Below are 16,698 nucleotides of genomic sequence, written 5' to 3' on the forward strand. Positions count from 1 at the left end.
CGCTGAAAAAACCTCAGTTCTGTACAAACTTTCCAGCGTTCCAAACTGTTCTACAAAAAGATTGTGCGGAGCCAAACTGCCTGGCTTCTTGGACTCTCGCCAGCGGACGCCTGGGAGGGGCAGCCTCGCTCCCGGGAGCAGGGGCCAGGGTCCCGCCGTCTGCAGCCCCCGCAGGCCGTGTCCTCACGGCCCCTGAGCGTCGGGCTCGGATCTCCAGGCTCGCTCCCAGCCCAGGTGGGGACCCACCCCCTCCGCCTGGGGCGGGGGCTGCTCTGATGCCTGCGTCGGAGGCGGGTCCTGGAGGAAAGCGCCTTCTCGGAGAAACCGGGCGGGGCCTCAACTACAAAAAGGCTCGCACCCCGACGTTCCTCTCCTCTTTGTGTCTTTGCGTTTCTACCGGCTCCGCATCGTCCTTACAGGGAGGAAGAAGCGGGTGAGAAGCAAACACTTCTCTTTCCACCGTTCTACCTGTTTCTGCAGACTTGTTCTGAGGCCGAGGTGGGTTCACACTCCTCCTCCTCCAGCTCCTCTTCCTCCATCTCCCCACCCCCCTCCTTTTTAGTAGTTTCATCAGGGGCGTTTGGGTCGGGGGAGTCGCCTCTTAGCAGAGGCAGTGTGAGGTTCGGTGGGGAGGCGTTTGCGGCACCGGACTGGAGGAGCTGAGGAATGGGAAGGAAGGTAAAAGTCCAGTTCTTGTAGAGTTAGAGATTCCCCGTTCCTACTCCGATGCTTATTTTCCGCAGCTGAGTGGAGATGCCAGCGTGAAATGCCTGTTGCCTGGAACATAGGCTCTAAGGGGGACCCCAGAATTGGTGAACCGAAGGAAATCCGGGGAGGCCTACACTTCCTCAAAACTAAGGATTCTTTTGCTTGGTACCCAGGATGATCGCCAGATCTATGAAACGGGTCTTGTCCAGTTTTTGCAACCATAACTGACATGTGGGAACTCGTGTTTTCGTTTTCCGTTTACTCCTCTGTCTCCTCACCCTTAACCCACCTTCAGCCAGAGTTGAGAAGTTCTTTGAGACATTGCCAACAACCTCTTCTCTAAGCTTTCTTAGTGGAACCTTGGGATCCTCAGCTTTCTTACTCTGTGACAGTACATCAAATGGTAACAACACAGGGCTTATTTAGGCAGGATGGTAAAAACAGTTTCAGCAGCATTCTGGGGCCTGGGGAAATCTCAAGTGAGCTGTAGGGGAGCAGAATTTGCCACCCCAAAACGTCTCTGTAGCATATTATTTTAACCTGGTTATTTCCTAAGAAACAGCAGGCAAGGGGAAAATCCTGAAAGCCTAGTAGGAGTTAACTTTTTGTAATAAGAAACATTTACATTTATAAGGGAAATCTCCATTTGTAAGAGTGTCTCCCTCGCTGTCCCCGGAAGAAGAGGATGACCAAATATCTGCAAACTCTTGCCTGCTGGAGAAAGCCAAGACTTAAGTTTGCATCACAACCCTACTTTTGTTTACTGCGCTTTTCCTGGTACCCTAACATAACTGACTCTCCCCACCGTCAACATCCTTTTTTGCCTTGAGGGGAGGATGGTATTTAAAGAGAGAGCTTCTGCCATTTTGGCGAGTTACTCAGTTTTCCTGGGTCTCTCTAATGTGTCCATGATTTTAAACATGTTTGATTTTCTCCTGTCAATCTGTCTCCTGTCAATTTGATTCTTAGACCAGCCAGAAGAACCTGGAAGGGTGGAAGAAAATGTCCTCTTCCCCAACAGAGCCAAGACCTTTCCTGTGTCATTGGGAACCTCACAATCAAGTCATAAATGTAATCACTAGAGACCCAAGTGACATAATTATCTGAATAGCACATGGCTAACTTCCCAGAAGCAGCCAGAGGTATTCAAAGAGCCACTTAACTACACAGCTACTAACTAGTTAGTGCAGAAGGATAAGACACTTTATTTCAAGCAACTTTTTAACAGATAATGGGGGAGTAAAATATTTTGGGAATATATGGAAATAACCAAAGTAGTTTTCTCTTAAACAGCAACTTTTCATTGGCACCTTTAAAATTATCTTTGATTTCCTAGAAATCACTAGCGTGGATTATGAACGCTGTGTGGTGCAGTGGGAAGCGTCTAGTCCCTGGAACTGCATATATTCACTGGGCGACACATATTCTTTTTTCGTTCCTGGTTCCTCATCTGTAAAATGAGGGGTTGATAGATAGTCCCTGAGGCCCCTCTTCTAATTCCGACTGTAGGATGTTGGTAACATGACTCTTATATGAAAGAAGGTACTCCGGTAATATAGAGAAGAACTATAGTTTGGCAGAGAGGCTGGGGAAAATCATTCTAGGAAAAGAGGAATGGCTCTGGCTATTGTTGAAAGAGCAGATGTGAGCTTATAAGCAGTCAAAACTAAGGGGTTTGCCAAGTTACTGTTGTAAGCATTTGTCAGTGTGATTCATAAATTAAAGTAGATGGCCAAGAAAGTGGACCACAGCAGGCCAGTGAAACCCCTCTTTAGTTTTTATTTAATCTTTATTTGAGCAAAGAACAATCTCTGTAAACAGCTATTCTCCGAACACATTGAAATACCTGGGAGAGAGTGAATGGGCACAGAACAAGAGTTTGTTGAAAATGGAATGTTTAATGTTTGTCTTTGTTTGGAAATATAGGTGGGTCAGCGGGACTTTGTCCCCATCCTCCCTCAATCAATAGTGTCCTTTACTTCCTGGAGGTAGAGGTGTGACCTTTATTTCCATGTGGGCTTCATCCTCTTTTAACCATTACTTCTGTTACTAAATAAGTTTCATGCTTATAGACCTAAAAAATTTTGAGTTATGAAGGAATTTAGAGATTAATCCCTTCCCTCCATCATCTACTTTTATAATTAGCCTAAAGGACAGAATTAAACATATGTGCTCTGCATAAAGGGAAAAGTACACCAGCACTAAGGCCTTAGAAGGAGAACCCATGCTTCCTGTGTCCATGTGCAGGAAAGCTATTGGCTTTAAGGAGAGAGAGAAAAACATTTCAGGAAACGGGGGATGGCTTTAAGTTCAAGCTGTCAGAACATATGAGCATTTTTTTCAATTGGCAATTGCTTCACATCTATTAAAGTTACTGACAAAAAGATATAATATTCATTAATCATAGATTATAGGTAGTCCCTCAGTATCCAAGGGGGATTAATTCCAGGACTCGCCAAGGGTACCAAAATCCGATGCTCAAGTCCCTTAGATAAAATGGCATAGTATTTGTATATAATCTATGCACATCCTCCCTATACTTTAAATCATCTTTAGATTACTTATAATACCTAATACAATGTAAATGCTATGTAACTAGTTGCTGGGGCACAGCAACTTAAAAATTTTGCTTTTTGGAAGTTTCTAGAATTTTCTTCAAATATTTCCGATCCATAGTTGGTTGAATCCAAGGATGGGGAACCTGTGGATGTGGAGGGTTGACTGTAGTTCCTCATTATAAGTATTTTGAGTAAGCACTTAGATGCATTTTAATGAAATTGTAAAACTTTCTTTTTTAATGTTTTTCAAAATCTTATATTCTGTTTCATCATAACCTCATTGTGCCAAGGTGAAAAGAAAAACAATTAGAATGAAAGCAATCATTCACCATTCACCAGCTGGCTTTTGGCATTGTCAGCTCTATGGACAGGTTGTGAAATCTCCAAAGGTTGTCGGGTGAAACCCCAGAGGAAGAGAAAGGACTCGGCTGTGTTCAGAGGCTGAAGGTTGCCCCCCAGCACTACTGCATAACTCTAAAATCAGAGGCTGATCTGTTTGTGTGAGCTGGTGCTTGCACTGGTGTTTCAGGCCATGGGACTGTATGTGCACGATTTTGGAGTGGAGTATCTAATCTCTGCTTTTAGGCGATTTATCAGACTAGGGTGGGGTTATGTTGATCAAGTCATCTTGACCCCCACAGACTGTGGGAGTTGGCTGCTTCCTGGTCCAGGACTGCTGAGGCAATCAGGGTGTCAGCAATGGGTCTGGCAGCCTTCTCTGCAACAAGTGATAACTTGTTGATAACTCTTTTTTTTTTTTGGCCTCATGAAGCATCATTGTAAAATCTTATTTCCCCAACCAGGGATGGAACCCTCGCCCCCTGCATTGGAAAGAGGAGTCTTAACCACTGGACTGTCAGGGAAGTCCTGATAACTTTTTTTTAAATGGTATTATTTGTATTAATAAATCTGAACTCACTACTAAAAGAAAAAGATCTTCAGATTGAATCACAAAGCAAAACCCAGCTGTGTGGTTTGTAACGGTTGATAACTTTTTAAAACTCAGTTCTTCAGTTTGTGTTTAAAAGGTGATGTGTGATTAATTTACAGTAGGTGCCCCTCTCAAGCAGTGTGTTTGCCCATAAAAGGAAAGTGAGTGTTTGGGCACGTCGTTAGAGCCCGTAGAGCCCCACATCCTGCAACTGCTCTTTGCTCTGTTAAAAACCAAAATTCAACCGAGTAAATTTGAAGACCTAATTGACTTTTTTGAACGATTCACGAATGGGGCAGCATCTCATCTAGTAGATAAGAGGTGCTCCGAGGAGCTCTTCAATGGAAGGCTTTTTTTTTTTTAATAAAGGAACTCCTTTATTTATTTATTTATTTTTGGTTGTGTTGGGTCTTCGTTTCTGTGCGAGGGCTTTCTCTAGTTGCGGCAAGCGGGGGCCACTCTTCATCGCGGTGCGCGGGCCTCTTATTATCGCGGCCTCTCTTGTTGTGGAGCACAGGCTCCAGACGCGCAGGCTCAGTAGTTGTGGCTCACGGGCCTAGTTGCCTAGTTGCTCCGCGGCACGTGGGATCTTCCCAGACCAGGTGCTCGAACCTCTGTCCCCTGCATTGGCAGGCAGATTCTCAACCATTGCGCCACCAGGGAATCCCCCGCAATGGAAGGCTTTTACACTCAGAAGCTGGATGAGGCAAGAAAGTTATTAGCAAAAGAAAAAGAAAGGGTTGTTTCAGTCAAGGGCCCCTGCTGTTTGATTTCAGAGTTTCCTCATAAGAAAAACTGGCTTACATAATACCCACCTCACACAGTCTTGGTGACGGTTAAATGTAGTCATGTATATGAGCGCTTCATAGAGTGAAAGGTAACACTGATTATTATAATTATTATGATGATTTCAAGTGCATTTGTTTTACTGGTAGGCAGCCTGTCTTCAGTTGACACCTAAAATACAGGGAGACTGAAAACTTGGAGGTGGCTGGATGACAATAGAAGGTTAAGGATTTTTAAGAAGATAACAGTGTCCTAGGTCCAACATCAGTGAAGGTGGGTGCTGAGGGCTTGTGAAATAGTTGGCCTCCTGCTGCTACCTGATATTTGAAACCATAGGATCTATAAGTGATCCTGGTGACCTTCAGTCCACTTTCTATGCAGGCAACGAATCCACTTTGCGAGTGGATGCAATGTCAGTGTTGCGTTGATGGTGGAGATAATCAATTTTACAACTGTGTTACAAGGAACAGAAGATTGAGTGCTCACAGTTAGTCATTTGTGGACAGGTAAAGAAGAAAGGAAAGAGAAGCCCAGGACATATGATAAGGATATTTCCGAGGGTTAGTAAGGGTTAGTAGCTGGGAGGCTGAGGTCAAAGGCAGGGTGCTAACAGCTGCCACATAACCTTCTCTGGAAGTGCTTTCCTGGTTCTGTGAAACCTACTTAGCACCCTTTCATGAAACCAAATTATGTGGATAAACAGAAAGCACAGTGGAGCAACATCCTGCTGAGAGACCCCATCTTACTCTGCAGGCTTCTTCTGAGGCAGTTCTTAGAGCTGGCCCAAGAAGCGACATCTTCTGGATCCAGATCGTTGCATGGGAACAATGAAACCTCGGTCCTGTCCTGGGCAAAAGTAAGAACCACGATGTCAGGAAAAGCAACTTTGGGACAAGAGGCCATGTTTATCAAACTTTGCCTCTGGAACACGTCTCTAATCTATTCAGGTGGATTAATATTTGGCCGGGTCATGCCCAGGGAAGAGGTGAATGACTCTCGTTGTTTGTCCAAGAGCAGTGTCCTTGGTTTGCCTGTCTCTGCAGAACTGGGGATTTTTAGATCTAGTCTCCCCACCCTGTTCATCTGATCATTATATAATCAGAACCAACAGGGGCCTCCAGGTTCACACAGCTGGAACCCATCTCCAGGAACAAACAGCTGGAACCTCTCTTCAGTTGGAGAGAAACTTCCAGGTTTTTGTAAGATTCTTCCATCTGGGTAATCTGTTGTTTTATTTATTTACTTGTTTGTTTGTTTATATACTATTTTTAGCTGTCCATCCATTTCAGTGAAACTATTTCCCCCCTTTTAAAGCCTCTGGGCCCAAGCTCATGAATTAAGAAGAAAATGAATTAGATTCCAAAGTTTAAAATGAAAACAGATTTCTTTGGGGGATATCCTATATCAGGGGTCCCCAGCCCCTGGGCTGTGGGCGGGTAGCGGTCTGCGGCCTGCTAGGAACCGGGCCGCACAGCAGGAGGTGAGTGGCGGGCGCGCAAAGCTCCGTCTGCCGCTCCCCACCGCCCTCATTACTGCCTGAACCATCGCCCCGCCCCCGTCCGTGGAAAAATTGTCTTCCTCAAAACCGGTCCCTGGTGCCAAAAAGGTTGGGGACCACTGTCCTATATGTAGATAAAGGGAAATTAGTGCGACTAGGAGCAAGCGGAGGTTTAGGAGAGACTCCTAAATTGTGATAAACTCCCCAAAGATTTGGTAAAGCTGTTTGCTGAAGGGCATCCGGAACCCCCCCCCCACCATATAGGCATTGTATGTGGCTTAACAAGAAAAGAAACAGAAAGTACATTTTAAGCTCTGTTTTCTTTTCTTTTTCGATATTTATTTATTTGGCTGCGCCGGGTCTTAGTTACGGCACATGAGATCTTCGATCTTCGTTGCAGCATGTAGGATCTTTCAGTTGCGGCCTTCGAACTTAGTTGGCATGTGGGATCTAATCTAGTTCCCTGACCAGGGATGGAACCTAGGTCCCCTGCTCTGGGAGCACGGAGTCAGCCACTGGACCACCAGTGAAGTCCCAGCTCTGTTTTCTTATAACCTTCCCTGATAATTTCTTTCCTTAAGAAAGTTTTGGGGGAATTCCCTAGTGGTCCAGTGGTTAGGACTCTGTGCTTTTACTGCGGAGGGCGTGGGTTCAATCCCTGGTCAGGGAACTAAGATCCCACAGGCCGTGCAGTGGGATCAAAAAAAAGAAAGAAAGTTTTGGGTGCTCTTTGAAAGCAAAGTGGGACACATCCCAAGATCAAAAGAAGGTACACTAACCATAGTTACTCGTCATTAAAGGCCAAGGTAATTCCCTGGTGCATAAAGTTTGGTGGATCCCTTGAATACAAAATACTGCCTGTGGGGAGAGGAAGAGAATGTTAATTTTTATAAAGACCAAGGGATTGGTTTGAGAGAGAGGATAAAGTTAGTCTAAAGAACATTTGGAACAAATTCCACTGACACTTATGTGCTTAGGTCTAGAAGGATATGTGTAAATGAGTCTGACCACCCTTGACCAAATGTGAGGCTCTGCACCGTTGGCCTAGGCAGACTCACTTCTGTACCACAAATAATCTCTCATTTGTTTTCTTCCAATTCCCTTTTACCTCTCTTTTTGGGAAATTTAGAATTGCATATATGCTTGTGGAAGGTGTGAGTGGGGGGAGCAGATGTTATATAGTGGTGGCCACTATCACCAGTGGTGTGTATTTGCTGGGATTTGGTTTCTGGATGTCTCAGGGAGTCAAGGTTACAATAAGCCTGAGCAAACTTTAGCTGAGTTGTTATAGAACGAACGTGTAAATTTTGTAAGTCAGAAACAAAGATATTCCTTTACCTCCGCAGATTGGGACATGAGGACCTTCAACCTCCCAACAAACAAGTGGCTTTTTAGGGTGACAAGCCCTGAGGTAGGGTCAGCCCAGTGCCTTAACTAGGAGCGGTATGGGCTGGACTTACACACCGAGCCTTCAGGGATGATGCATACCAGTGAGATTGGGCTGCAGACCATCCTGTCATCTCTTTCTTCCAGCTGGTGCCTTGTGCCGCCAACTAAACTTACACAAACTTATCTTTACAATTCCATGGTCACTGGACTTCTGCTAGTGAAACTAGAAAGGCTCTCTTATGCTTAATGAGAACCAGGGAATTTCAAACTTTTAGAGCTAGCAGCTCTCATTTTATAGATGAACAAATTTAGGCCTGGAGAAGAAAATGAAGTCAGTCATTAAAAAAAAATATTATTGAGGGTCTACTGTGAGGCAGGCAGTATGATACAAGGCGAATAATATGAGTCCTGCCCTCCTGTAGATTATGCACGAGTAGGAAACACTGAGAAGTAAACAGGTAATTGTTCGCTCAAGATCCCATGAATAATGGTTTGGGAATGGCACCCATGAAACCTGACAAGAGGTAAATCTTTATTTTGTGGGCATATCCTGAGCTTTGCGACTTTTGCTTTGACACTGGTGAGCTGTCCTTGGGCTTAATATCTAAAGCGTAGAGTGGTTGGACAGAAACTGTAGACAGACCTGCCAGCTCACACCCCCTTCGGTGAACAGCAATATCCCCTGTACAATACTGGCACCTCCTACAAGGACCCACTGTTTTCTCTACAGCGTGGGAGACAGCGTTCCTATCCACCACTGCCACCTAATGACTCTTTTGGGTACTACCAGCTCAGGTTCTACCCCCAGATTTTTGGACTCTGGGATTCTGGCCTCTGCTCCCTGTGTGACCTTTAAGGACCCTTCCAACCTTGACAGCCTGCCATTCTACAATTGCCTGTGACATTAGAAGGCAATATTTGTCCATCGCAGACCAAGAGACTTAACTGATTACAATTCAAGAAAACTTTGTCTTCCAAAAAACTAGAAAGAGAAAACACACCCAGGAGACTGAAAAGCACAATGTAGATGTAAAGAGCTTGGCGCATGGGGAGCATGGCAGCCCAGCAGCTGTGTTGGAGCAGCGGCCACATAGGACTACTTGTTATTCTTTTATTTGTGACTCTTCCAATCATGTACCACTTTCTTGCTAACCTCCCAAGAACACACTTTTGCTGCTGCTATTACAGATCATACTCTTATGTGCTTAATGGAAACCTTTTCAGTGACTATTTCTTTATTTCAGAATTGAGGAATGACCAAAGAATTTCTTAGTGTATAATTTGGTAATTCTTTGGCAGTATACCAAATTTGTCTACAGTTATGATAAAACAGACAAGGTAGAGAAATGCCCCATAAAAGTGATTCAAACTACCACGAGGGCATGACTCTCTCTCTCTCTGAGCCCTTCCATGTGTCTATCCACATGTACTGTACTCTTTTTCCTCCTAATAAACACTTTACTTGCTTCACAAAAAAAAAAAAAAAAAAAAAAAAAAAAAACGGAAGAAAGAGAGGTCATTTCGCTCACCCTGTCACATGCCTTCACATGTAACCAGCAGAACCCCGATCCTCTTGTGTTTCTAGAGTCACAGTTGTACTCCCAGGGCTGGTTAGCAGCACTACAGGCTCAGTGCTACAACCTGTGGCCTCTTTAAGGGCTACAAAAATATTTAATACGAAAATATGTTTATTGACTTACACACAAGAAAAGCACAATATAAAAATTAATAATTAATTTAATATCCATGACACTATACCAATTATTATTTTTTAAATAAATAAATTTATTTATTTATTTATTTATTTTTGGCTGCGTTGGGTCTTTGTTGCTGCGCACAGGCTTTTCTCTAGTTGCGGCGAGTGGAGGCTACTCTTCGTTGTGGTACACGGGCTTCTCATGGCGGTGGCTTCTCTTGTTGTGGAGCACGGGCTCTAGGCACACAGGCTTCAGTAGGTGTGGCACGTGGGCTCAGTAGTTGTGGCTCGCGGGCTCTAGAGCACAGGCTCAGTAGTTGTGGCGTACGGGCTTAGTTGCTCCGTGGCATGTGGGATCTAACCCGTGTTCCCTGTGCTGGCAGGTGGATTCTTAACCACTGCACCACCTGGGGAGTCCAAGACTTGGTGTGTCTTAATGGTCTTTGTGTTCCAGGACCTAGCATGGTGACTGGTACCCAGTAGGGGCTTATGTAGTGTTTGTTATTAAATTGGTTAATATGAATTAAAGAGTGTGAATGGATTTTGTAATGCTACAACTGATAGAAACGTAAATTTTCAGGGATAGGAAAGAGAGGTTGGGGCTGGAAGGTGTGTCCAGGAAACTTTTAAATAGACTTTCCAAAGGAATCGATTGACAAGACATATGAGACTAATGAGGAAAGGAAAAGAAAAAGATATGCTTAGGTGATGGAGGATACCTGATTCATGACTCCCTGTCAGAGGGAAAGGTCCCTGTCCTTTTAGCCTAATTTGGCAATGCTTCTGTACCCCTACTGCATCTCCTTTTGCTCTTGTCAGGAGCCTTTGTTGGAAGAGATGGTGATGGTCCTGAGCCCCCTGTTTTTCGTCTTCATGCTGGGTCTGGGTCTGACCCCACTGACCCTGGCTCTGGATGACTACAAATACAGACACTTCCTATCCCAGCACTCTGATCCCAAACCAAAGGGCCGGGATGACAGATACTGTGAAAGCATGATGAGGAGCCGAGACCTGATCAACCCCTGCAAAGACGTCAACACCTTTATTCACGGCAACAAGAATGACATCAAGGCCGTCTGTGAAGATGAGAATGGAGAACCTTACAGAGGCAATCTCAGAATAAGCAACTCTCCCTTCCAGGTCACCACTTGCAAGCATAAAGGAGGGTCCCCCCGGCCTCCATGCAAGTACAGAGCCACAAGAGCGTACAGAGTCATTGTTATTGGCTGTGAAAATGACTTGCCCACCCACTTTGATGAGTCCTTTATCCCTCCAAGGCAGTAGCCTAGAGCTGGCTCTGCCCTTTTTTCCTTGCATTTCCCCCTCATACTGTAGCAACATTCATTGCTAGGAATCCAGAAAATGAGCTGCTGATCTTTTGTTTTCTGTTTTACAATATGCTTAATAAATAAAAACGTCTCTGAAATCAGTAAGAATCAAAGTCTTCTCACTGATTCTTGGTCTATTGATCTTTCCCCATTTTCTCTATTCAGCTGTCCCCTGAGAGGGTTGGATGGGATAGAAATGCCTTTTTCCTTATCAGTCAGTTCCTTATCAGGCATTAAGGAGGTGGACTTTACCTTTCTGTGAAGGTAAGGATGTTAAATTCATCTTACAGAGATTGCTGGGAAAATTCCAGGGCTCAAGGCCACTAAGCAGAAGTTTTAGGAGAAGCAAATTGTTTTGCTGTCACCTTTAATAAGCCAGTATTACTTTTACAAATGTTAAGCCTTAGGAAGAAGAGTTTAGGACTAAATACCAACAGATTAATTACACTCTCTCTCTCTTTCACACACATACACACACACACACACACACACACACATTTGTAATCCTGCATGAATACCAAAATCCATTCAGGGTAGCCACTCTTACCTTAAGCAGGAAGTAATTTGATATTGCTTTGAATGGAACACTGCCAGGATATTCTCATGGTTATTTTATATAAAGATCAAAAAATTGATTACTACATTATTTTCTCTTTAATCTTTTACTTTATCAACTGACGTCTGGCAACTCTGAGGTCTTGGGGAGGTCATAGAAAGATTCCAAGATTATCCTTTATTCTTCTTCAACTTGATATGTTTTCAAGTAAATACAAACTTAGGTTAACAGTTTCTGTAAAATATGCTAATTAATCCACAGGTTCAGTGGTTAACTTCCTGTTACCTAATTTCATCAACAGATGCCTGGATATTTTATTTAGAAAGTAGTTAATAAATTACAATTATGTATCACTAGTTTTGCCATCTTATGAATGACTATAGTGGTCACAGTATTCCCCATGGTGGCCTCCCCTGCTGCCTACATGCCCTGAAATGGACCAAAAGCCCTGGTTCCTCAATACCTGGGTTATAGGCCAGTGTCCTGGTGCCACAGAGAGCCCACCCTCACTGAAAGTACTCAATTTATGGAGGAAAGGATGAAAAAGTAGGTTATGGGTACACACTCAACACATGAATATATCTGCCTTGAATTCATCTATTTCAAAATTGAAAACATTGTCATTTCTTTCTGAAGTAGGGAGAAGGGTTTTCCAAACCTCTTTTATTAGAAAATTTGTCTTGGGACTTACCTGGTGGCACAGTGGTTAAGACTGCGCCTGCCAATTCAGGGGACACGGATTCAATCCCTGGTCTGGGAAGATCCCACATTCCTCGGAGCAACGAAGCATGTGTGCCACAACTACTGAGCCTGAGCTCTAGAGCCCACGAGGTGCAACTACTGAGCCTGCGTGCTGCAACTACTGAAGCCTGTGCACCTAGAGCCTGTGCTCCGCAACAAGAGAAGCCACCGCAATAAGAAGCCCACACACCACAACGAAGAGTAGCCCCCCACTCACCGCAACTAGAGAAAGCCCGCGTGCAGCAACGAAGACTCAACACAGAAAAAAAAAAAAAAGTTCTGGAAATGTATAGTGTTAAAAAAAAAAAAGAAAGAAAGAAAATTTATCTTACTATAAAGTCAAAAAACCCTTAGGAAGCGAGAAATTTCCAGTGTTTGGTAGACTATTTGGATTTTTTTTTTCTGGTTCTCCAACCAGGACTATCTCCCTAATATTAGGTAATGGGGCTTCCAAACAGACTCTTGCCCACTCACGGTCTTGATGGGGAAAGTCAAAGGCATGGACCATTATTACATTGATCACATCATAGTTGTGAAAACTCACATCTCCAAACATCTACTTAGAGCATTATTATTGCATACCCTGCCCTGGTGTTAGGACACATGACACTTTCCCAGGAAATCATGTGGCAATGGGATAGGGTTCTTCCTGACCTGCTGATGGAGCTAGCAGCTGAGTAGCCAACCCTAGTAGTTTTTGCTCTTGATCTCTTGTTCTCTCACAACCAAAGGTTGTTTAGAATGAAATGTTTAGTCACAGGCAAGTCATTTAATCTCAGGTCAATCATTTGAAGAATTGAAATCCTAATCCACTATGTTTTGTTGACTTTGCAAGGAAAAGAGAAGAAGAACCCCCAAATGTCAAGTCCTTTGAAGAATGGTGACATGAAAGAAAGAAAATTCCATGCACTTTGGAGAGAAAGCGTCTGTCTAGGGACATAGCATAAATGCTAATAGCTGAGATATTTTGGCTTAAAAACAACCTTCTAATCTCTTGGGAATACAGGTTCTCTACAAACAAAGAGGGAGGGTGTCAATAATATGTGCAATTCAGTTTAGTTGTTATTATATCAGATTGAGGGAACAAAGGAAACCAAGAAAAATGGAAATTGTAAAAATGGCCATTGCTGACATTTACTGAACACTTAACCATAGGCTAGGCATTGTGATAAGCACTTTACATTGATTTTATCATTTATTCTTCACAACATTCCTAAGAAGTAGGTATTATTATTATGCTTATTCTACTTGTGAGGAAATATACTGAGAAAGGTTAAGTAATTTCTCCAAGGTCACACAGTTAGTGTGGCAGAACTAGGTCTTTGGGATCACAGTATCAAAAGAAGTTCTTACTGAGATTTGACGTGTGTGGTGGAGAAAGCCTTTGGGGCAAGCTCTAAACAAAAAGTATGTGTTGGGAGGATTTGGGGATCATTTCATTTTCTGTTGTAGGTAGAACCTTGAGATGCACCCATTGATGTCTACATTGGACTTCTGTTCATAATATTTTTCCATGTCTTGTTAAATCAGTTGGTTACTGTGGCTGAGGTCATGGGTTTACTCTTGTATGAATAGTTTAATCTACTCTGTAGCTAGTCATCTTGCTAAACCATGTTGTTGGTCACAAAGAAGCAGGATGAGAGAAAGTAGACAGAACTGTGCAAAATTGGATTTGGGAAAAGCAACCCAAAGTACATTGTTGTGATGAAGCTCTTACCCAAGTGCCAAGTGTATCTTCAGAAGTTGTATCCAGTGGTCCTGGGGTTGAGGGGTAAATCGAACATCATTTCTTCCTGCCATCCTGCTTCCCACAACTCCTTCACTTCCCTCACTTCCCAACTCCATATAGCATATCTGCGACAGCAGACACAGGAATATGACATAGAGCTTCGTATCTTTCTGTGCACAGGCAAAAGGTGGTTGTGAACTTAGAAGCTGGCAGTTAAAAGAATGATAGTTATGTTTGATCCTAATCATTATCGTTAAGGATAGGCTGTAGGTGGAATAAAGTGCAGGTCCCTTGTCAGCCGTTTAATCACTCACACAGTGTGATCCACCATCATGAAGCAGCCTCTTTGAAACAAAGGACAGTAGTAACCATATATATCAAACTAGGTGTTCAGCTGGGGCTAACCCTTGGACTGCATTGTGTAGAAATGGACCTGTCTGATGCTCCAAAAATTGTCCTTGCTGCTTCGGGTTGCTCACTTCCTGTTGAATCAGGGATGATTTTGCCTGCCCCTTGGTTTCTCTCTAGGCATCTCCAAGGTAGTGATGGCTCTCCAGAGGACCCATGCATTACTTCTGCTCTTGCTGCTGACCCTGCTGGGGCTGGGGCTGGTACAGCCCTCCTATGGCCAGGATCGCATGTACCAACGATTCCTGCAGCAACACGTGGACCCTGATGTGACAGGAGGCAATGATGGCTACTGCAACTTGGTGATGCAAAGACGGAAGATGACTTCACATCAGTGCAAGCGCTTCAACACTTTCATTCATGAAGACCTTCAGAGCATTCGTAGTATCTGCAGAACCGCCAATATTCAGTGCAAGAATGGCCAGATGAACTGCCATGAGGGTGTAGTGAAGGTCACAGACTGCAGGGAGACAGGAAGTTCCAGGGCTCCCAACTGCAGATACCGGGCCAAGGCCAGCACCAGACGTGTTGTCATTGCCTGTGAAGGTAACCCAGAGGTGCCTGTGCACTTTGATAGATAGATGCCACCCAGCAGGGGTTATGGCCCAGCTGCTGGCCTTTAATTTACTCCTTAAATAACAATGAGTAATGCATTTGAGCTGTCCCAGGCTCTGTCTCCACTGCTTCTTTCTTTCCTTTTTTTTTTTTTTTGTTCATTATATAACCAATTCTGTTAAATACATTGCATGAAAGAGAAAGATGAGACATAAACTTATAATGAATCTGAGCTTTTCTGTAATAATCTTCCTTCTATAATATTGGTCAGCTTTGCTCTCTCTAATCTTATCCTCTGGAATTTAGTCATTATTTAGCACTTCAAGAATTTCAAGGTGCTTTCATCTAAGTTATCTCATTCTAATACCATAGCACCCTTGGGATGCTGTTACCATAGCACCCTTGGGATGCTGCTGCTAGTGTTGCAATATACAAAAGCCCAAAGTTAAGAGATTTGCTAAGACTAAAAGGTTAGTAGAAAAACTGAGACAAAAGTCTAGTTTACATGGTTACTAATCCAGGGCTTTTTCCACTTCATCACAAGGAATGTTTTGAAAATATCTGGTTTCTGTTATTCCCAAATGTCAGCTGTTGGGGGAAGCATTACAAATTTGGAAATAGACACTGGCAACATGAGAGCTCTATCTGTATAATGTGGCAACCTTGCTGTGTTTGGATCTAATAAGATCAAGAAATGATACAAGGGATTTTCTTTTCCTCTTCCCAAACTTTTGAGTCACTCTAGTAAGTCAGAGTATTAAAATGTACTAGATCATTAAGACTCTTCCTGACTGAAAGATTTTTCAAGTTTTCCTTATAATAAAGGAAATAAGATACCTTCAATTCCAGGTATTTGAGAAGACTATGGTCTTGTGTGTGAGATTTTTTTTTTTCTCCCTCCTATCCTCTTTTAATTCTTCTCTAGTTTATAAACATGCACACACTTTAATATCCTCATAAACTCTGGCTCAAGACTAAAGCTCGTCAGATCAATGACCATGACACAAAAAAATTTGTCTCATTTGCTCCAGAGAGAATGATTCCTCTCAAGACAATTCTCATACCCCTTCCTTCTCCCTTTAAATATTTAGGAGCAAACTGGGGGACAAAGATGTATAAAGACATTAACTGATAAAGAAGGAAAGTGTGTGTGTGTGTGTGTGTGTGTGTGTGTGTGTGTGTGTGAGAAAGGACTGAACTGAAAGCATTTGAATTATAGCAGACATATATTATTTATATTTAAGATGTACAACTTCATTTGGTATACATATACATTCTGAGATAATCACTATAATCAAGCTAACAAACATATCTATCATTTCACATGGTTACCCTTACGTGTGTGTGTACGATGCGAATCCATAGGGTTTACCCTGTTAGCACATTTTCAGTACACAGTACTATATTGCCACCTGTTAAAAAACTTAGGGGTTCAGAAGAGGCCTCCCCAAGATGTGCTACTTTGGCATGCGGATTATTTTGAGCTAATGGCAGTGGAGACCCTGTTAACTCAAGAGAAACTACTGCCCCTCACTTAAGTTCCTAGAAGAATTTGAACTGGGGATTTTTCCCAGAAAAAGAGTTATTAGCAGACATAAATTGGATCTCTTTCTTAGCTTGCCACTTCACACATGAGCCCTGGGAGTGTCTCCCTCCTGCCTCTACATTCCTTGAGTCACTACTTGATTTAGGTCTTCAGTAGATAACACTAAGTTGCTGGGAAGGGCTCGAGATGTATGGGCACATGATGGCCATCTTATCTTTTCTTAGAGTCATCTCTCAAGTCCTCCATACCCAGGTGCCCAGAATTCCTGC

The 16,698-nt window shown here is 43.2% G+C and overlaps 2 protein-coding genes across 4 annotated transcripts; both read left to right on the top strand.

Moving 5' to 3' along the window:
- Positions 1–349: 349 nt before the first annotated feature.
- RNASE4 (ribonuclease A family member 4) lies at positions 350–15,745 on the top strand. Of its 2 annotated transcripts, none has more exons than XM_036844604.1 (2): positions 350–498; positions 14,449–15,745. In XM_036844604.1, the coding sequence occupies exon 2, from the start codon at positions 14,466–14,468 to the stop codon at positions 14,907–14,909; it is 444 nt and encodes a 147-aa protein (XP_036700499.1). In that variant the 5' UTR covers positions 350–498; positions 14,449–14,465; the 3' UTR covers positions 14,910–15,745. The 2 variants fall into 2 exon arrangements, with proteins under 2 accessions (XP_036700499.1, XP_036700500.1); XM_036844605.1 differs by lacking the exon at positions 350–498 and adding an exon at positions 6,121–6,201.
- Positions 377–10,996, top strand: ANG (angiogenin). 2 transcript variants are annotated; one of them, XM_036844601.1, is made up of 2 exons: positions 377–498; positions 10,386–10,996. In XM_036844601.1, exon 2 carries the CDS (start codon positions 10,404–10,406, stop codon positions 10,848–10,850), a length of 447 nt encoding a protein of 148 aa, XP_036700496.1. In that variant the 5' UTR covers positions 377–498; positions 10,386–10,403; the 3' UTR covers positions 10,851–10,996. The 2 variants fall into 2 exon arrangements, with proteins under 2 accessions (XP_036700496.1, XP_036700497.1); XM_036844602.1 differs by lacking the exon at positions 377–498 and adding an exon at positions 6,182–6,201.
- Positions 15,746–16,698: the final 953 nt, after the last annotated feature.

The sequence above is a fragment of the Balaenoptera musculus genome, chromosome 2 (genome assembly GCF_009873245.2).
Source record: "Balaenoptera musculus isolate JJ_BM4_2016_0621 chromosome 2, mBalMus1.pri.v3, whole genome shotgun sequence".
Classification (NCBI taxonomy): domain Eukaryota; kingdom Metazoa; phylum Chordata; class Mammalia; order Artiodactyla; family Balaenopteridae; genus Balaenoptera; species Balaenoptera musculus.